The sequence below is a fragment of the Mercenaria mercenaria genome, chromosome 10, assembly GCF_021730395.1.
Source record: "Mercenaria mercenaria strain notata chromosome 10, MADL_Memer_1, whole genome shotgun sequence".
Taxonomy (NCBI): Eukaryota; Metazoa; Mollusca; class Bivalvia; order Venerida; family Veneridae; genus Mercenaria; species Mercenaria mercenaria.
Window position 1 is genome coordinate 82,026,411 of NC_069370.1, and position 21,954 is coordinate 82,048,364.

At 36.4% G+C, this 21,954-nt stretch overlaps 1 protein-coding gene across 1 annotated transcript in view; it reads right to left on the reverse strand.

The window, feature by feature from the left end:
* The window catches only part of LOC128546472 (electrogenic aspartate/glutamate antiporter SLC25A13, mitochondrial-like), a 46,080-nt gene extending 25,020 nt beyond the window's left edge, over positions 1 to 21,060 (reverse strand). The window contains exons 1-5 of the mRNA XM_053517024.1: positions 20,050 to 21,060; positions 19,664 to 19,748; positions 12,617 to 12,710; positions 11,892 to 12,100; positions 4,842 to 4,922 (exon numbers count right to left, since the gene is read on the reverse strand). Of these exons, the coding sequence (XP_053372999.1) occupies positions 4,842 to 4,922; positions 11,892 to 12,100; positions 12,617 to 12,710; positions 19,664 to 19,748; positions 20,050 to 20,054 (474 nt within the window). The 5' untranslated portion in view covers positions 20,055 to 21,060. The remainder of the gene's footprint in view (positions 1 to 4,841; positions 4,923 to 11,891; positions 12,101 to 12,616; positions 12,711 to 19,663; positions 19,749 to 20,049) is intronic.
* Between the last annotated feature and the right edge of the window lie 894 nt (positions 21,061 to 21,954).

The window sequence follows — 21,954 nt, forward strand, 5'->3', positions numbered from 1 at the left end:
TATTTTTCATGAGATCTTCATGAAAATTAGTGAGAATGTTCACCTTGATGATATCTAGGTAAAATTCAAAACAGGGTCACGTACGGTCAAAAACTAGGCCAATAGGTCAAATAGTAGAAAAACCTTGTGACTTCTCTAGAGACCATATTTTTCAATGGATCTTCTTGAAAATTGGTCAGAATTTTTATTAGCTCACCTGTCACATAGTGACAAGGTGAGCTTTTGTGATCGCGCAGCGTCCGTCGTCCGTCCGTCCGTCCGTGCGTGCGTGCGTAAACTTTTGCTTGTGACCACTCTAGAGGTCACATTTTTCATGGGATCTTTATTAAAGTTGGTCAGAATGTTCATCTGGAAGATATCTAGGTCAAGTTCGAAACTGGGTCATGTGCGGTCAAAAACTAGGTCAGTAGGTCTAAAAATAGAAAAACCTTGTGACCTCTCTAGAGGCCATATTTTTCACAAGATCTTCATGAAAGTTGGTCTGAATGTTCAATTTGATGATATCTAGGTCAAGTTCGAAACTGGGTCACATGCCATCAAAAACTAGGTCAGTAGGTCAAATAAAAGAAAATCCTTGTGACCTCTCTGGAGGTCATATTTTTCATGGGATCTGCATGAAAATTGGTCAGAATGTTCATCTTGATGATATCTAGGTCAAGTTCGAAACTGGGTCACATCCGATCCAAAACTAGGTCAGTAGGTCAAATAATAGAAAAACCTTGTGACCTCTGTAGAGGCCGTATTTTTCATTGGATCTGCATGAAAATTGATCAGAATGTTCATCTTGATGATATCTAGACCAATTTGAAACCGGGTCAACTGCGGTCAAAAACAAGGTCATAGGTCAAATGATAGAAAATCCTTGTGACCTCTCTAGAGGTCATATTTTTCATGGGATCTGCATGAAAGTTGGTCTGAATGTTCATCTTGATGATATCTAGGTCAATTCGAAACTGGGTCAACTGCGGTCCAAAACTAGGTCATAGGTCTAAAAATAGAAAATTCTTGTGACCATCCCTGGATGTAATATTTTTCATGGATCTGTATGAAAATTTGTCAGAATGTTCATCTTGATGATATATAGGTCAAGTTTGAAACTGGGTCACGTGCGGTCAAAAACTAGGTCAGTAAGTCAAATAATAGAAAAACCTTGTGACCACTCTAGAGGCCATAGTTTTCACAAGATCTTCCTGAAAGTTTGTCTGAGTGTTCATTTTGATGATATCTAGGTCAAGTTCGAAACTGGCTCAACTGCGATCCAAAACTAGGTCAGTAGGTCTAAAAATAGAAAGTTCTTGTGACCTCCCTGGAGGTCATATTTTTCATGGGATCTGTATGAAAATTGGTCAGAATGTTCATCTTGATGATATGTAGGTCAAGTTCGAAACTTGGTCACGTGCGGTCAAAAACTAGGTCAGTAAGTCAAATAATAGAAAAACCTTGTGACCTCTGTAGAGGCCATATTTTTCACGGGATCTGCATGAAAATTGGTCAGAATGTTCATCTTGATAATATCTAGGTCAGTTTATAAACTGGGTCGCATGCGTTCAAAAACTAGGTCAGTAGGTCAGATAAGAGAAAAACCTTGTGACCACCCTAGAGGCCATAGTTTTCACGGGATCTGCATGAAAGTTGGTCTGAATGTTCATCTTGATGATATCTAGGTCAAGTTTGAAACCGGGTCAACTGCGCTCAAAAACTAGGTCACTAGGTCTCAACATAGAAAGACCTTTTGACCTCTCTAGAGGCCATATTTTTCAATGGATCTTCATGAAAATTGGTCAGAATTTTTATCTTGATGATATCTAGGTCAAGTTCAGAAGTAGGTCACATGAGCTCAAAAACTAGGTCACTATGTCAAATAATAGAAAGAAACGACATCATACTCAGTTCATGTGGGGGCAGGTGAGCGATTCAGGACCATCATGGTCCTCTTGTCTTGATAATATCTAGGTCAAATTCAAAACTGGGTCACATGAGCTCAAAAGTTAGGTCACTATGTCAAATAGTAGGAAAAACGACGTCATACTCAAAACTGGGTCATGTGGGAAGAGGTGAGCGATTCAGGACCATCATGGTCCTCTTGTTTTCTTTTTTGTACAGTCAGGTTGCAAAGACGATTTTCTGCATTTGTTTCAACTGGAGCCCCAACAGACAGACAGACAGACAGACAGATTTCTTTATTACTACCCACATTGTTATTACTCTCCCACATTGAACGTAAACACGCATCGTATGATTTCTATAAACTTCGCGTGGGTTGAATTTTGCAGTCAGTAAACGGATAAATTATCGGAAGAAGAAGCTCTTACTGGTTTGTTTAGTTACTACTGATATTAAAAATGATTTTAATTCTTATTTGAGAAGTAAACAAATCGGCGAAACATTAAATTGTATTTTTTTGTAGTTTTTGAAATCGAAAGTAGATCGTCTATGTTTGGCGAAACGAAACAACTTTTTGATGAAAAGATTTAAATAAGAGGTAATTTAACCGTAAACTTCAATGTCAGATACTGCCAATTGCTGCTAAATGTCTTCGTATCATCACAATTTGTAAAATATATTGTTCAAACTGGAGAAAAGTGTTATCGTATCCGGATATAATATTTTGGGTAAATATCGAGCTGTGTTATGAAATTTTAAGAAAAAAACTAAAAACAAACTGAAACTGGTAGACTATACTGTCAGTACATCAATCATTAGCCGACTCAGGCCATTCAGGCCTTTGATTATTGGATTATTACACGTGCTGTTTCGGTAAGTGCAATAGCAGATTTAATGTTTATCTTAATTGTTGAATGAATCATGTAATTTTTTTCAAATCAAGTAATTATAAAAATTATTTTTATCGGTTTTCCGTGTGATGTCTCATTAAATCAAAGACCTATAATGTACAGTTATAGCTCTTTGATTAAATGCGACCATTTGTTTGTTACCGTGATCAAACATAGCCTTTTGAAATAAACCATCCGTCGGATTCTAAATAAAAGAAGTGGATCCCCGTCGAAATGATTTGGATCCAGTCAGAAACGTTAGGAAACCAGTCAAAAATGTTTAATACACCGCAGTCGGCTGTCTGCAAACATTAAAGGATGCGCCGGTCACGTGCTAATTACGGACCGATTATCAAAGTGACAATCAGACCGATTGACACGTTTATTGATTATCGAAGGTGCGACCAACAATTTCCTACTTGGCAGGTGATCGTGTATTGAGATATCAGACCGAAATTTATACTTTTCTCCATTTTTACGGGACCGATTTTTAGCTCACCTGTCACAAAGTGACAAGGTGAGCTTTTGTGATCGCGCGGTGTCCGTCGTCCGTCGTCCGTCCGTGCGTGCGTCCGTGCGTGCGTCCGTAAACTTTTGCTTGTGACCACTCTAGAGGTCACATTTTTCATGGGATCTTTATGAAAGTTGGTCAGAATGTTCACCTTGATGATATCTAGGTCAAGTTCGAAACTGGGTCACGTGCCGTCAAAAACTAGGTCAGTAGGTCTAAAAATAGAAAAACCTTGTGACCTCTCTAGAGGCCATAATTTTCAATGGATCTTCATGAAAATTGGTCAGAATGTTCATCTTGATGATATCTAGGTCAAGTTCGAAACTCGGTCACGTGCGGTCAAAATCTAGGTCAGTAGGTCTAAAAATAGAAAAACCTTGTGACCTCTCTAGAGGCCATATATTTCAAAAGATCTTCATGAAAGTTGGTCAGAACGTTCACCTTGATGATATCTAGGTCAATTTCGAAACTGGGTCACATGCCTTCAAAAACTAGGTCAGTAGGTCAAATAATAGAAAAACCTTGTGACCTCTCTAAAGGCCATATTTTTCATGGGATCTGTGTGAAAGTTGGTCTGAATGTTCATCTTGATGATATCTAGGTCAAGTTCGAAACTGGGTCACGTGCGGTCAAAAACTAGGTCAGTAGGTCTAAAAATAGAAAAACCTTGTGACCTCTCTAGAGGCCATATATTTCATGAAATCTTCATGAAAATTTGTCAGAATGTTCACCTTGATGATATCTAAGTCAAGTTCGAAAGTGGGTCACATGCCGTCAAAAACTAGGTCAGTAGGTCAAATAATAGAAAAACCTTGTGACCTAACTAGAGGCCATATTTTCCATGGGATCTGTATGAAAGTTGGTCTGAATGTTCATCGTGATAATATGTAGGTCAAGTTTGAAACTGGGTCACGTGCCATCAAAAACTATGTCAGTAGGTCAAATAATAGAAAAACCTTGTGACCTCTCTAAAGGCCATATTTTTCAATGGATCTTCATGAAAGTTGGTCTGAATGTTCATCTTGATGATATCTAGGTCAAATTCGAAACAGGATCATGTGCGGTCAAAAGCTAGGTCAGAAGGTCTAAAAATAGAAAAACCTTGTGACCTCTCTAGAGGCCATACTTGTGAATGGATCTCCATAAAAATTGGTCAGAATGTTCACCTTGATGATATCTAAGTCAAATTCGAAAGTGGGTCACGTGCCATCAAAAAGTAGGTCAGTAGGTCAAATAATGAAAAAACGCTGTGACCTCTCTAGAGGCCATATTTTTCATGGGATCTGTATGAAAGTTGGTCTGAATGTTTATCTTGATGATATCTAGGTCAAGTTTGAAACTGGGTCAACTGCGATCAAAAACTAGGTCAGTAGGTCTTGAAATAGAAAAACCTTGTGACCTCTCTAGAGGCCATACCCTTGAATGGATCTTCATGAAAATTGGTCAGAATGTTCACCTTGATGATATCTAGGTCAAGTTTGAAACTGGGTCACGCGCCTTAAAAAACTAGGTTAATAGGTCAAATAATAGAAAAACCTTGTGACCTCTCTAGAGACCATATTTTTCAATGCCATTTCTGCCCACAATGCAATACTGCCATCTTTGTTACATAATCTGTCTCGCATCAAATCATTCATCTAAAACCTCAATACATTTGTTAACTAACAACAATAAATTTCATTTAATTGAGAACATTTCACATCCAATCTAAATAAATATAAATTTGAAAATTTAATTGTCTGGATGTGTTTCCTTACATGAAGCTATTGTGCATATGATGCCCCCAAATTTTGACCTCAAAGGCTGAACAATCCAGAGGTCACACTGATCGACTGGTTACGCTTGTTTACATATATAATGTTGTCACTAGAAAAACATACATTCCCAGAAGTTGCCCGACAAAAATTGTGCGCACTGATCCATTACTGGAATGTTTTATCATTTCAGAGATCTTTTTCTTTAAAAGTATTCAATACTGAATAAACAAGCAAATTCGATGAATCGGTATCCCCCGCCAAAAGGGTTTGTGGTAAGGAATGGCAAAAAAATATATCCGGCAAAAAGTTAAGGATGTTAATAAGAAGCAAATAATTTCATTAGTCAAAATCAATTTAACAGAAAACAAATGTTTAATTAAAGAGTACATTACAAGAGCTGTCTGATGACAGCTCGCTCGACTATTCGAAGAATTGATTGAAGAATGGGGTCAAAATATTTCCACGGATATTCAGACAAAAGAAATAAATAGATTAGACAAATGTTCCTGTATTATTTTGATTTCGATAAGTCTTGCACTAAATTGCAATATATGAGCCAATTTCAAAGTCCAAAAAGGGCCATAATTCAGTCAAAATAGTTATGTACTCTTGCCTTCAGATGTAAATCATAATGATAAGCAAGTGTTCAAAGTTTAAAAGCCATATGTCAAATAGTTTTGACAAAACATGGACTTGTATGAAAACAGAACCAATTTCAAAGTCCAAAAAGGGCCATAATTCAGCCAAAATAGATGACAGAGTTAATATGTTCTCTTTCCTACAGATAGAGACTATTATACTAAACAAGTGATAAAAGTTTTAAAGCCATATGTCAAACACTTTACAAAAAATATGAACTGGTACGAAAAACTTAACCAAGATTTCTAAGTCAAAAGGGGCCATAATTCAGTCAAAATCCTTGATGGAGTTATGTACTCTTGCCTATAACTGGACATGGTGATGGTAAACAAGTGCTGAAAGTTTCAAAGCTTTATCTTCAAAGACTTTGTCAAAATATGAACTGGTACGAAAAACTTAACCCATGATTTCTATGTCAAAAAGGGCCATAATTCAGCTAAAATCCTTGATGGAGTTATGTGCTCTTGCCTATAACTGGACATGGTGATGGTAAACAAGTGCTGAAAGTTTCAAAGCTTTATCTAAAAAGACTTTGTCAAAATATGAACTGGTACGAAAAACTTCACCAAGATTTCTAAGTCGAAAGGGGCTATAATTCAGCCAAAATCCTTGACGGAGTTATGTACTCTTGCCTATAACTGGACATGGTGATGGTAAACAAGTGTTGAAAGTTTCAAAGCTTTATCTCAAAAGACTTTGTCAAAATATGAATTGATACGAAAAACTTAACCATGATTTCTAAGTCAAAAGGGGCCATAATTCAGCCAAAATCCCAGATGGAGTTATGTGCTCTTGCCTATAACTTGCCATGGTGATGATAAACAAGTGTTGAAAGTTTCAAAGCTTTATCTCAAAAGACTTTGTCAAAATGTGGACTGGTACGAAAAACTTAACCAAGGTGTGACGCCGACACCGACGCCGTGGTGAGTAGGATAGCTCTACTTATTCTTCAAATAGTCGAGCTAATAAATGTATGATACTTTGATCCTGACTAAAGAATTTATTTTGAATGGGATATGCTTACTTTAATAAGCTTAGCTTTTAAAATTAAATGCAGTTAATTGAAATATGAGCTTGTAGTTTAACTGGAACGAAATATTGTCTTTGAGTGGTTTGGCACCAGGTGTTGTTGTTTAACATGTACATTTGAACTTAAAAAAACAGATGTCCTTATGAGAACACTGGTAAGATATCTTGAACATGACTGAGGGCAAGGCTTGTGCAGTCACAACTTAACATGTTGAAGGTTTGAACATTAAAAAAAAAAAAAAAAAAAAAAAAAAAAAAAAAAAAAAAGGAATGGAAATATATATATGTATATATATTTATTTTTTAAGGGTGTGAGGGTGCGGGGGAACGGGAGAGGAAACAAAATTTCACATGTTGATTATAAATATTGATGGAAAATTAAAAATGAAAAACAAGAGGGTCATGATGACCCTGGATCGCTCACCAGAGTAATATGAGCTACATGTTTCTAATGTCAAACTGATGATTTTTACAAATTTTTTGGAAGATTTTCCGATGTACAATCTGAAACTGAAACTGTTTTATTTGATTAAACGCCTATTTTTACGAAAACATATTCAATGGCGTTTTACAAATACATAAAAATACGACAAAAAATTAAGATATTTAATGACATATAACATAAATGAGCATAAATATCATTGTGAATGAACTATTTAGTAAGCATTAAAAAAAAAAAGACCAGACATCAGATAAGATTAATAAAATATTAGAACATTAAGATACGGTAAGACAGTTGTTTGTTATCAAGGTAAGAATTCGAATGTATTTACACAATAAGATCATCCAGTTCACGTTACTTCAATCTCTTAAAAAATACAGTCACAGTTTCTAAAAGAGTGCATAGTAATTTCCAAAATAATGAGTTTTCAACTTCTTTTTGAAAACATCTATTGTGTCCGAGATCCTTATTTCGAGAGGCAATTCATTCCAGAGTTAAGGTCCAACAGTACCAAAACTTCTGTCGCTGAACGTTTTGCGCTTGTTGAAAGGAACAACGAAACACCCAGTAACGGAATTTGAAGAACGCAAGTTCCTTGCCTGTGTTTGTTTTACGAGAAGTTCAGGAAGATATTCTGGAGAGTTTCCAACTGAACAATTATACATGTAGGTGAGCATTTTGAATGTGATTCTGGCTTTGATTGGTAGCCAGTGAAGGTCATACAGCGCTTGCTTGGAACTGTCATATTTTCTTTGATTTAGGACAAGTTTTGCACACATGTTCTGAATTCGTTGCATTTTGTTTACTTCGCTTTGAGCAATACCATATAGAATGACATTACAGTAATCCAAATGGGATATCACCAATGACAGTACAAGGGTTTCGGTAGCCTCTTTGGTAAGATATTTCCAGATACATTTTATTCTGAAGTAGTTGAGCATTGCAGTTCTACACTTTCGTTTTACATGCTCTTTTAGATTCAAGTTTTCATCCAGGAATGCACCTAGATATCGAATAAAGCTCACTGATTTCACTTCATCACCTACAATACATACTTTGTCAGTTGAACACTTAGAGAGCTGTTGCCTACTACCAAACATGATGAACTCAGTTTTGGAAGTGTTCATTTTCAGCTTATTTTCATTCATCCAGTTGTTGATTGTTTTAGCACATTGTTCAAGTTCTCGTATTGCCTGGGATTCTACTGTTGGAGATGATGGTTTAAAGCGTTTATTAGCAGTGTGGTCATCCGCAAAGCCGTAAACTGAAACTGATGGCGGAATAACATCAAACAGTGTCCCCGCATATGTCAAATATAGCCAAGGTCCTAAGCAGCTCCCTTGTGGAACACTACAATTTAATTGGCGTGGAGATGACATGGCTGAATTGACACTTACACGACAACTTCTGGGGCGCAGATAGGAATCAACCCAGCTCAGTGCTGTTCCACGAACGCCATACTGCTTGTTTAGCACATCAACAAGAATGTCATGATCTACAGTATCAAAAGCGGCACTGAGATCGATGGCAATTAGCGCCGTAACTTCTTTCTTCTCCATAGCATCCAGTAAATCATTTACAAGACGTAACAGTCCTGATTCGCAAGAATGGTTTTTTCCTGTAAGCAGATTGGTTTTTTGGTAGAAGATTGTGTTTGTTTACATGATCATTGAGCCTGAACAGAGCTGCCTTTTCAATTAATTTTGACAGAAACAATAGATTACTAACAGGCCTGTAGTTTGCGAATTCAAGTTCCAGTCCCATTTTCTTCAACAAAGGTCTTACAATTGCCTGTTTCCAATTTGTTGGAAAGATGCCGTCGTGCAACGACAAATTAACCAATTTAGTAATAACAGGCAACAGCTCATCCAAGTATGATTTTAGCACATTTGTTGGTAGAATATCAAGTTCACATGATTTTGTCTGTAGTTGGTTTATAATTTTTTTAACTTCTTCCTCGCTCAGATCTTTAAAACTGTCAAAACAAGGAATATCTTTTTCGCATGGTTGAAACTTATCGAAATGTTTCAACGATTCTTGAATTTTTTTGATTTTATTCATGAAATGATCTGCAAATTTCTCAGCCAGTGTACTGTCATGTCCAGTTGGCATAGGGTTCTCCGACCTAGTGCCTGTTGTCTCAGATACAAATCTATAAAGCTTTTTCGAGTCACCTTTTGCACTAAGAACTTTTTCACTCAGAGATGACTTTTTCTCATGTTTGAGTTCTTTTTCGTAGTTTTTACGCGCTGTTTTGAAGGCTTCATGCAGATGTGATTGTCTATGTTTCTTCCACAAACGTTCAGATTTGCGAGCCACTCTTTTAAGGTGAAGAAGTTTTTCTGTGAACCAGGGTTTTGGAGCGCGATGGATGATTGTTTTTTCTATAAATGGTGCGTGTGAGTTCAAAATATTTTCTACTGCTGTCTGAAACTCTTCAACAGAAAGGTCGACATTATCACTTTCGATTGTCATTTTTCTCAGATCGCTTGAAAAAGTGTTCGTATTCATGTCTTTGAAATTTCTAAAGAGCACAACCTCACTGGTTATATTTTCCTTTCTAACATTTGTCACAATTTTGACTGCACAGTGATCAGAAATATATGGACCCTGTTCACAAGAAACTACTTCAACACCATTTACGACTTCCGTAAGGACCAAATCAAGAATGTTACCACCAGTGTGTGTACTAAATTGTACATGTTGTTGTAAACCCATGGCGTACAAAGAATTATTGAATTCTGTTACTGCATTTGAGTCATCGTGGATGTGAAGATTAAAGTCACCCATGACCATTACATTTGAGTACTGTGATAGTACTCCCTCCATATACTGAAAGAAGTCGGTGACGAACTGGGAACAAGTAGATAAAGATGGAGGTCTGTAAATCCCAACTATATGCATAGTAATGTAATCAAGTAACCCCTGGGGCGTGGCCAATTTTACCCCGGGGGTCATGATTTGAACAAAGTTTGTAGAAGTCTACTAGGAAATGTTACATATCAAATATCTAAGATCTAGGCCTTCTGGTTTATTTTAAGCAAATTTATGAAGATTTCCCTATGTACAATCAAGTAACCCCTGGGACTCGGTCAATTTGACCCTGGGTGGTCAAGATTTGAACCAATTTTGTAGTGGTCCACTAGGCAATGCTACATGTCAAATATCTAAGCTCTAGGCCTTCTGGTTTATTTTTAGAACATTTTGAAGATTTTCCGATGTACAATCAAGTAACCCCTGGGGGTGGGGCCAATTTTACCCCAGGGGTCATGATTTGAACAAAGTTTGTAGAAGTCTACTAGGAAATGGTACATATCAAATATTTAAGCTCTAGGCCTTCTGGTTTATTTTTAGCAAATTTATGAAGATTTCCCTATGTACAATCAAGTAACCCCTGGGGCTGGGTCAATTTGACCCTGAGGGGTCAAGAATTGAACCAATTTTGTAGAGGTCCACTAGGCAATGCTACATGTCAAATATCTAAGCTCTAGGCCTTCTGGTTTATTTTTAGAAAATTTTGAAGATTTTTCTATGTACAATGTAGTAACCCCATGGGGCTGGGTCAATTTGACCCTGGGGGGGTCAAGATTTGAACCAATTTTGTAGAGGTCCACTAGGCAATGCTACAAGTCAAATATTTAAGCTCTAGGCCTTCTGGTTTATTTTTAGAAAAATTTTGAAGATTTTCCTATGTAAAATCAAGTGACCCCTGAAGCGGGGTCAATTTTGAACCCGGGGGTCATGATTTGAACAAATTTTGTAGAGGTCCACTAGGCAATGCTACATGTGAAATATCTAAGCTCTAGGCCTTCTGGTTTATTTTTAGAAAATTTTCCTATGTAAAATCAAGTGACCCCGGGGGCAGGGTTAATTTTGACCCTGGGGTAGGGTTAATTTTGACCCTGGGGTCATGATTTGAACAAATTTTGTAGAGGTCTACTAGGTAATGCTACATGTGAAATATCTAAGCTCTAGGCCTTCTGGTTTATTTTTAGAAAATTTTTGAAGATTTTCCTATGTAAAATCAAGTGACCCATGGAGCGGGGTCAATTTTGACCCAGGGGTCATGATTTGAACAACTTTAGTAGAGGTCCACTAGGCAATGCTACAATCAAATATCTAAGCTCTAGGGCTTCGGGTTTTTGAGAAGAAGAGTTTTAAAGATTTTCCTATGTAAAATCAAGTGACCCCTGGGGCGGGTCAATTTTGACCCCGGGTCACCCCGGGTGACCAAGGCAAGTGGGCGACCAGGTGTGGTGCGCAACTTCACATGTTTATAATAAATGTTCACAGAAAAGAACGAAAGAAATTTAATGAAATTCTGCAAATGGCAAGTTTATTATGTACAAATATGTGGATTTTTAGACAATTAAAGGCAAAACTCTGCAGTTACAAAAGAAATCCATACGAAATTGTGTGTGCACAACCACATTATAGTGCTCTAAATTCTGTTAAAGTTTCATAGTTCAAGGTCAAATATATCAGAAGTTATGATGCAGAAATTGACATATTTATAGTACCCTATATAGTTAACACTAGAAACTTCTAAGGGCCATAACTCTGGTGTTACTTGGGCAATCTGACTGAAACTTTACGGGCCGCAAGAACTCATAGTGGTGAACATGTATATGAAGTTTTAAATAAATATTCCCAACCATTTTCTAGATATGGCTCCGGACGGATGGACGGACGGACTTTCGTCGGGGGATAAAAAAATCAATGAATGAGAGTTATCTTACTGTCAATTTGATAGCTTTCTCTGGGGCAACACCCACAAGCTGTGGACCAAGCCCTCTGTACAAGCCTCGGAAGCCCTCATGACGTACTACTTTCTTGAAACAGTCAAAGCTGTTCTTGTACATCAACTCACCCACCATCATACCCGTTCTCTGGTTCTGTAACCGTGTTTTTACCAGATCTATAGGGTAGACTGCTGTAGCCCCAGTAGCTGTGGAATAGAGCAAACACTTGGTGATACACCATACAACAAATTAAGCCATGGGAAGTCTTGTTTCAGTGTGTTTGCCCTGACACCAATACCTGTCTGTCAAGGCCCCTTAAGTCCCGTAAAATTCAGATATCTTTGTCTTTCCTTTGAAATATCTTGTTGCATGATGAACAACATTTGAACTGACTATTCTTCCAACAGTTATATAGGCAGAATTGACTGACCCTTCTGTATTTATGTGCCTTAAATTCTGTTAGTCTTTAAAATGTTTTAAAGGAATTTTTTCATAGTTTTTTCATAGTTATATTTATTTAAAAAAAAATTTGAAAACATTTGCTACAATACCACAATATCAATTAATATATTGTTTGTAATCAATGAAGCTAGACTGAATCAATATGTCCTGAAATGAACCTTTTAAAAATTAAGACATTATTACTAAGTTATCAACTTTCACTCTATTAAAATTTACTTTTTCTATGTTTTTCAGTCTTCATGAAGTGTTAAATGTGGTACCTCCGGCCAGAGCTCCAAGTCCAAACCTGTAAACACTCTCAGCAATCTGTAGTAAAACTGTGCGCTCAGCACCGGTCTCCAGTCTCAGGTCTTCCTGAAACAATAAAACATTCTTTTTCAAGCTTGTTCACATAGCAACTTTAAACCCAAGTGTATATGGCAGTATACATTGAGCTAGTTGAATGCATTTAATGGGGCAACACCTAAGATGTAGCAACTACTGCACATAATCAACCAAAAGTCTTAAGGTCATTTCACATGTATGCAAAACCAAACAAGTCCAAACAGACTGCCTATTTTTATTTATTTTTTTTGGTATCAGCTAGGGCTTTCACACATAAAAGGGGTGTTCAATAATTAACTGGAAAAGAACTCTCATATCTTCACATGTCATCAAGAATCAACAAAACTCTTACATACACAATGTAGATAAGGGAATATTTAGTGGATATGTCTGTCTTATTTTCTTTTGACATAGTAAACATCATGCCATACAGCCCAATTTGTCTCTTTTCCTATTTTGCACTTGCTAAAACATTATTTGCCACTTGCTAATTTTTAAAGCTTATTATACCTTAAATCAGGTGAATACTGCAAAAAGTAAGTGGTAAGCCAGTAACACCTGATGATAAATGTGGCTTCATTCAAATGTTTGACAGGCATATTGTGTTAGTCTTTGTCTGAAAATCAGTGTTGAACAGAAAACAGATATGAAAAAACATTTTAATTTTCAAAACAAAATTCAAGGAAAGAGACAAATGTGTGATGCATGAAATTCAAGGGACGATGCCCTGAAGATATAATCATTTTATCAGCGGTACGGGAGGCTCAAAAATGACCAAAAGAGTATCGCTGAAGACTTATAATTCAAACCTGAGAATATGAGAAGTTCTTATATAACCTTAGGAAGGTGTAGAAAATATGTTTTATGGCAACACACATTGAACCACTGGTAACAACAAGATGTAATGATTGATTTTGTTTGATATGACAGCGCCATAATGACACTGGGCCGCTTTAGTAATAGTGACATTGCCTTAGAAAGTCAAACAATAAACCATGTTCTGATATTTATAATTTAAGTAGTTCTAACAATTTTTTATCATTCAGCAAAAAATAACCAGAAAAAAAAAGACAGAGCATTTTTCTAGGTGTTTTTTAACACCTTTCTTATGCCAAATCTTGATCCAAATCTCTGGGCGGAAGTGTGTAAAATCTACCAATTTGAGAAAGAAGGGTGACCCTCTTCACGTTTTTGAACCCAATTCAGTAACCCAATAATGATTTCAAATTGTGTATTTATTTTTTTCAATTTATTTTTATTTCAGTTTTGGCGTATGTGTGAAATGACCCACAGGTCCTAAAGCATTCTCATTTTTTTTCATTTGGTTTCAGTTCAGTGTATATGTGAAATGGCCTTAAATGTGTACAAAGGATAAATATTGCTTAAATGACTACATCAGCAAACACGAGACTAATCAATGAGACTGAAACTATTTTATCACTTGTTTGATGTAATGGATGTGAAATAATGTTACATATTTTTGGTAATACACAAGTGTAATAACATATTGATGTATAAAAAGAATCCAACATTTTTACTCTTTGACATTGAACTTGTTGAATAAAAATGTTAAAATACTCTGCAGAGCTCCGCATATTATTCTATTCAACTTCTTAAGATATTCAATATAAAAGGACACTCATATTATCAGTCTAAATACTGCTTCAGTATAAGTCTGCAAGTTGTTTCTAATTAACGGACTTTCTACTGATTCTTTATTGACAAACATCACTTTCGTAACTAAACTTCTGATTTAAAATGTGAATCAGTATAACTAATAGACACCAAAAGCATTTAACAAGCTAATTACATAAATACTCATGCTAGTGCAGCTTGGAACAACTTGAAAACAAGAGCACCGCCTTGCGGGTGCTGACGCTCATCTGATTTTTTTTGTATAATAGAAATATTGTCCTACCCATGATTTTCTAAGTCTAAAAAGGGCCATCATTCTTGCAAAAAGCAGGATAGTGTCCACTTATGATGGTGAAGAACTGTTGCAAGTTTTAAAGCAATAGCTTTGATAGTTTATGAGAAAAGTTGACTTAAACATAATATTCAACCAAGAAAATGATTTTTCTAAGTCCAAAAGGGGCAATTATTATTGCAAAAAGCAGGATGGAGTTATGTTGCTTGCTGTACAGGGTCAGCTTATGATGGTGAACAAGTGTTGCAAGTTTCAAAGCAATAGCTTTGATAGTTTAAGAGAAAAAGTTTACCTAAACATAAAACTTAACCAAGAAATCTGATATTTTCTAAGTCCAAAAGGAGCCATAAATCTTGCAAAAAGCAGGATGGAGTTATGTTTCTTGCTGTACAGGGTCAGCCTATGATGGTGAACAAGTGTTGCAAGTTTTAAAGCAATAGCTTTGATAGTTTAGGATAAAAGCTGACCTAAACATAAAACTTAACCAAGAAAACTGATTTTCTAAGTCCAAAAGGGGCAATAATTCTTGCAAAAAGCAAGATGGAGTTATGTTTCTTGATGTACAGGGTCTGCTTATGATGGTGAACAAGTATTCCAAGTTTCAAAGCAATAGCTTTGATAGTTTAGGAGAAAAGTTGACCTAAACATAAAACTTAACCAAGAAATCTGATATTTTCTAAGTACAAAAGGGGCCATAAATCTTGCAAAAAGCAAGATGGAGTTATGTTTCTTGCTATACAGGGTCAGCTTATGATGGTGAACAAGTATTCCAAGTTTCAAAGCAATAGCTTTGATAGTTTAGGAGAAAAGCTGACCTAAACATAAAACTTAACCAGGCAACGCCGACGCAGACGCCGACGCCGACGCCGACAACCGCTCAAGTGATGACAATAACTCATCATTTTTTTTCAAAAAATCAGATGAGCTAATGATGGCAAAGATCATCTGATAGATACTCAATATATACATGTACCCCAACTGATTAGTACAGAATGAAAGATCCTGACGAGTTAGATATTTCAGAATATTGTTGCTTCAACATAACAAGAGGGTCATATTTGACCCTATATCACTCACCTGTTAAATAGGGTCATTACTGTGGCTCAAGAGTGTTAAAGTTTTTTTCTTTGATTTGAGCAGGTGACCTAGTTTTTGACCCCACATGACCCAGATTCAAACCTGGCCTAAGGATCATCAAGATAAACATTGTTACCAAGTTTCATGAAGATAGGATCATAATGTGGCCTCTAGAGTGTTAACAAGCTTTTCCTTTGATTAGAGAGAATCCACATCACCAATTTTCAAACTTGGCCTTGGAATCAACAAGATAAACATTCTGACCAAGTTTCATGAGGATAGGCTCATAAATGTGGCCTCTAGTGTGTTAACAAGCTTTTCCTTTGATTTGAGTGTGTGACCTAGTTTTTGACCCTACATGAACCAATTTCGAACTTGGCATAGGAATCATCAAGGTAAGCATTCTGACCAAGTTTCATGAAGATATGGTCATAAATGTGGCCTCTAGGGTATGAACAAGCTTTTCCTTCGATTTGACCTTTTGACCTAGTTTTTGACCCACATGACCCAGTTTCGAATTCTGCCTAGAGATCATCAAGATTCATTCTGTGCAAGTTTGTATCAAATCAAAGCATAAATGAAACCTCTATATAGTTGAAAGGGGCAGTAACTCTAGAACCAATGATGGAATCTTGCCGAGATCTTGTTGTGAATTGTTGTGTGTAAGTGTGGTTAAAATCGAATGTAAAATGTCACTTCTATCGTGTTCACAACGTAAAAATTAACAAATTTTGCCTCTTTCAAGGGTCAATCAGGGGCCGTAATTCCATAACTTTTGATCTGATCTGACGGATTCATCATGGAATCTAAAATGTAATATTGTTAAAGATATTTTGCAAGTTTGTATCAAATCAAACCATAAGAGAATCAAATTTTGGCCCTTTAAAGACCATAACTCTGGAACCCATGATGAGATCTGGCATTTTTTCAAAAAGAGCCAAGATGTTATGCCAATACAAGTTGTGTGCATGTTTGATTAAAATCGATTGCAAAATGTGGTCTCTATCGTGTTCACAAGAAATTGTGGATGGACGACGGACAAAGGGCCGTCACAAAAGCTCACCTTGTCACTATGTGACAGGTGAGCTAGAAATGAACATGCATATAAACCAGAGCTGTCACTCAGAGTGTTTAATATTGTCAAAGGATATAAGATCAATGATAATTCATATTTTATCTCTTAGTCTAAGGCCCCTTAACTCTGCAATGCTAAATTCAACTCTTAAAAAATTACGGGGATCACAAGGACAAAGTTTCTTTAGAAATCCTTTAAAGTTTGGAAGTAGTTTCTACTACAATTTTTTTTTGCAATGGCCCAAGCACCCACTTACCACAGAGTAAAACCTATACCACTTTCAAACTTTGTGTACATGGAGTCATTTTAAGACCACATATAATACATTAGCCCTGAAGTGATATTTTCTTACATGCAAACATGTTTGAAATTCCTAATGATAATTAAAGTACACTAAATATCAGCTTGCTATACATTTGCTAGTAGTCTATACATGTATGAAATCCTAACCTTTTAATCTGTATTCTCTACCTTGGAAATTATTCTCATTATAACAATGTGCTTTATTTCTATGTGCACCGTTTCTTTACCATATTATATATATTTAATTTACACAGTGCAGTAATCTTTCCCTTTGTATTAAAAGGTAGGTGAGTAGGTACAAGGTACAAAGAATATTTGTTTATTTTATGCCTGTCAGTGGCTTTCTGAAATACAATGATAATGGTAGATTATATTCTAACTTTCACTATTACGATACCCAATCGTAAAATTCCCTACAAAAACATAGATATTCATTCCATCATATGAACAAGGCAGTCTGAAAGACAGCTAAATCCCCCGCCACTGCTATGGATAGTGAAAGGGTAAAACCTTTGATTTTAGCTGTGACCTTGACCTTGAACTGACAAGGCTGACTCATGAAATCTGCACAACGTCTTGATGAGGTGATCATTTGACCAAAGATTCATGAAAATCCTTCAAGGGGTTTAGGAGATACAGAGCTGAAACCTTTGACCTTCAGTTGTGACCTTGACCTTGAGTTGACATGGCTGACTCATGAGTTCTTGATGAGGTGATCATTTGACCAAAGTTTGATGAAAATCCTTTAAGGGGTTAAGGAGATACAGAGTGGACACCAAATGGAAGGCTCAAACCTTCGACCCTTAGTTGTGACCTTGACCTTGAGCTGGAATGGTTGACTCATAATTTCTGCACATCGTTTGATGAGGTAATCATTTGACCCAGGTTTTATAAAATTCCTTCAAGGGGTTTAGGAGATATAGAGTGGACACGAAATGGAAGGCTCAAACCTTTGACCTTCAGTTGTGACCTTGACCTTGAGCTGACATGGCTGACTCATAAGTTCTGCACATCGCCTTGATGAGGTGATCGTTTGACCCAAGTTTGATGAAAATCCTTCAAGGGGTTTAGGAGATAAAGAGCGGACACAAAATGGAAGGTTCAAACCTTTGACCCTAAGTTGTGACCTTGACCTTGAGCGGGCATGACTGACTCATGGGTTCTGCACATCGTCTTGATGAGGTGATCATTTGACCCAAGTTTTATAAAATTCCTTCAAGGGGTTTAAGAGATATAGAGCGGACACAAAATGGAAGGGTCAAACCTTTGACCTTGAGTTGTGACCTTGACCTTGAGCCCGGGATGGCTGACTCATGGGTTCTGCACATCGTCTTGATGAGGTGATCATTTGACCCAAGTTTTATAAAATTCCTTCAAGGGCTTAGGAGATATAGAGCAGACACAAAATGGCAGGCTCAAACCTTTGACCTTGAGTTGTGACCTTGACCTTGAACCGACAAGGCTGACTCATGGGTTCTGCACATCGTCTTGATGAGGTAATCATTTGACCCAAGTTTCATGAAAATCCTTCAAGGGGTTTAGGAGATATGGACCGGACACGAATTTGTTACGGACGGAAGGACGGAAGGACGGACAGAAGGACGGACGCAGACCATTCCTATAATCCCTCCGCCACGGCGGGGGATTAAAAATGTAAAAATAGATCTAAAATCTCGAAGATGCATATGACATTGGGCAAATCTGGTATAATTTGGCGAAAATCAATGAAATGACAAGGATTTTTTTTTTAACACACAAGATCGAAATATCTTTAACTCATAAACACCCAGTTTTAAATCTTACATTCATGACTGTGCCACTCATGAAGATATTACATCTGGTGTTCACTCAGTGAAGGTTGTTTTGATCTCACACTAAAACAAAAAAATATCCTCAATATACACTGCTTATGTTTCTGATAAATGACTATAAAAGTGAAGTATTTTACCACATGACCAACTTTCTGAAAATAAAGGTTTCAATTTATATTGAATTCTTCCTAGTTAGTGAAATCTGCCTTAATCCGAAATAAATCACTCACGACTCCGAAAAAAAATAGTACTGGAGTCACATTAGTTCATGCCTTCCTGCCACAGCATGGTTCTATACCCCGGCCTCTGCATCTTAAACAAGAGACCATTCTTCCCCTATACCAAATCTGTCAACCTGGACAATGCCTCAACTGAGCATAAAACAGGAACAGAACAGAAGGGAAGAGTATGCTGATAAGATATTCTATTCAAATCTTCACAGTCCCGTCAATGAGTCGTCCCTCTGAAGTAAACATTGACTGCTTATCGCAAGTGATTCTGCCTTTGTGACCAGTGCAGACCAAGATCGTGCAGGCCAATCATGGTCTGAACTGTTCGCTATTCAGTTAAAGTAACAAATGGCACTGCCCAAACTGAATGATGGACCAGTCCATTTTAGAAATTTAGCTGGGTAAAGGTTACGTAATCTAAGGTTTTGAGCAATCCAAACATCGGACATATCGGAAACTTTACAATGAAACATATTAATTGCTTGAATGAGCATGGGAGTACAGGTTACTGATACTTGAATGTGGTATTTCACTGAGTATTAAATTCAAAAATAAAATACCTCAGCAATTTGCAGCTGCAATGAAAATGGTGTTTCACGTCCTTCCATAGGAGACAACTCTTCCAGATCTTGGAACATCACAAGCCTGAAATATCCCAATCAGCAGTATGACAGAATAACATTCTAAAACAGACATGCATGTAACGCTAAGTTCTTTCCCTTTATCATCTTAAAATAAACCACCATTTAGTTATATTACATCTTTTTTTACAGATAGCAAAGTCCAAATAACACAGATATTCATAAAGTAATAATTTCCATTTATTTGTGTGTGTGTGTGTGTTCGGGTTTAACGTCTTTCTCAACAATTTTCCATTTATTTATCTGCTGTGTCAATCCTGACACAAAGAACAGTAATAATGAGTATCTACATTTTTAAAACTTACCCCATCTGTCTCTCTGTACTCTGTCTGAAATAGTAAAGACAGCAAAGGTATCACTACTGTTTCAATTTCAAGCAAATCAACATACTCAAAGTTGAACAACAAGAGCTGTCTGATGACAGCGCGCTCGACTATTCGAAGAATTGATTGAAGAATGGGGTCAAAATATTTCCACGGATATTCAGACAAAAGAAATAAATAGATTAGACAAACAATGTTCCTGTATTACTTTGATTTTGATAAGTCTTGCACTAAATGGCAATATATGAGCCAATTTCAAAGTCCAAAAAGGGCCATAATTCAGTCAAAATAGTTATGTACTCTTGCCTACAGATGAAAATCATAATGATAAACAAGTGTTCAAAGTTTAAATGCCATATGTCAAATAGTTTTGACAAAACATGGACTTGTATGAAAACAGAACCAATTTCAAAGTTCAAAATGGGCCATAATTCAGCCAAAATAGATGACAGAGTTATGTTCTCTTTCCTACAGATAGAGACTATTATACTAAACAAGTGATAAAAGTTTCAAAGCCATATGTCAAACACTTTACAAAAAATATGAACTGGTACGAAAAACTTAACCACGATTTCTAAGTCAAAAAGGGCCATAGTTCAGCCAAAATCCTTGATGGAGTTATGTACTCTTGCCTATAACTGGACATGGTGATGGTAAACAGATGTTTAAAGTTTCAAAGCTTTATCTCAAAAGCAGGGTTCCCACAATTTTCTGCTGGTGAAATTCCAGACTTTTTCCCCGACTTTTTCCAGGTTTTCTAGCAAAATTCCAGGTATTTCAGTTGAGGAAAACCAGACATTTTTCAAACCTTTTCCAGGCTATTCAAGGCTTAACACTGCAGGTTTTACAGTATTTGTATACTACTGATTTCATACCTATCTTTGGGATAATATATATACATGATGCATGCTTGTAAAATTGCATTCTGGTAGTAAAAGGCATACTGAAGCACTGGTTTGTATTTCTGGCTTCCAAGGTTTAACGCTCCTTTTCAAAAATATTCAGTCATAAACAAGTGGGTTGCTTACCTAACCATCGTTCCTGGGTGTAAGCCAGTACTAGACATCAACCTCCATCAGAAAGGATCAAGCTTTATACTGTATAATTCTAGACACAAACAGTTTATCTGTATGCCCTTTTCTCGTTATTCCGAGCCCCTTAACCGGTATTTCAGTGCTGGTCAGTAACAGTTTTAAGTTTCAAAAGTGTTTTTGCTATAGTTTGATATTCCGACATCTAAACTTAAAAAATCCCCATGAAGAAAAATTCTAAAGATTGTTGTAAATGAATAATCCAGGCTTTCACATGATGACCCTAACCCTCTGAAACAGCCAGATTCTTTCACGTTGAACCGAGACTTACGATCATTTGTACTAGCTATGAAAAAATAAGGCCTTTTTAAAAAAAGTTCTTTTTTAAAATTAAGAACAGATATATTATTGCGTTTGCGGACAAAAAAGTTTTACAATAAGTAAACCTGTTTTCTGTAAGAAAGTTATATATTACCCCTGCGATTTTAGATAAGCAAATTTTTTGCCAAAATTTTCTGTTGCGTATATTTCTATTTTAGAGCAAGTAATACTATTTTCTTTTTATATTTGTTTTACTGTCATATGATTTGCCACAACATACATAAAATTTAGAAACAGGAAGTAGCTGCAAATGCAAATTTTCCAAGGGATCGGATCAATGAGAAGGCTCGGAATTACGAGAAAAAGGATACTATATATTTTAGGTGATAGTAATTTTGACACACTGCTACAACTTATTGGCTATGATTAACTTTTATTGACCAACACATTATATCAGAACCTTCGTAAGTAGATATAAAAAAGATAAATCCCCATGCTAGGCAGTGCCTTAATTCATATTATCAGAACACAACGA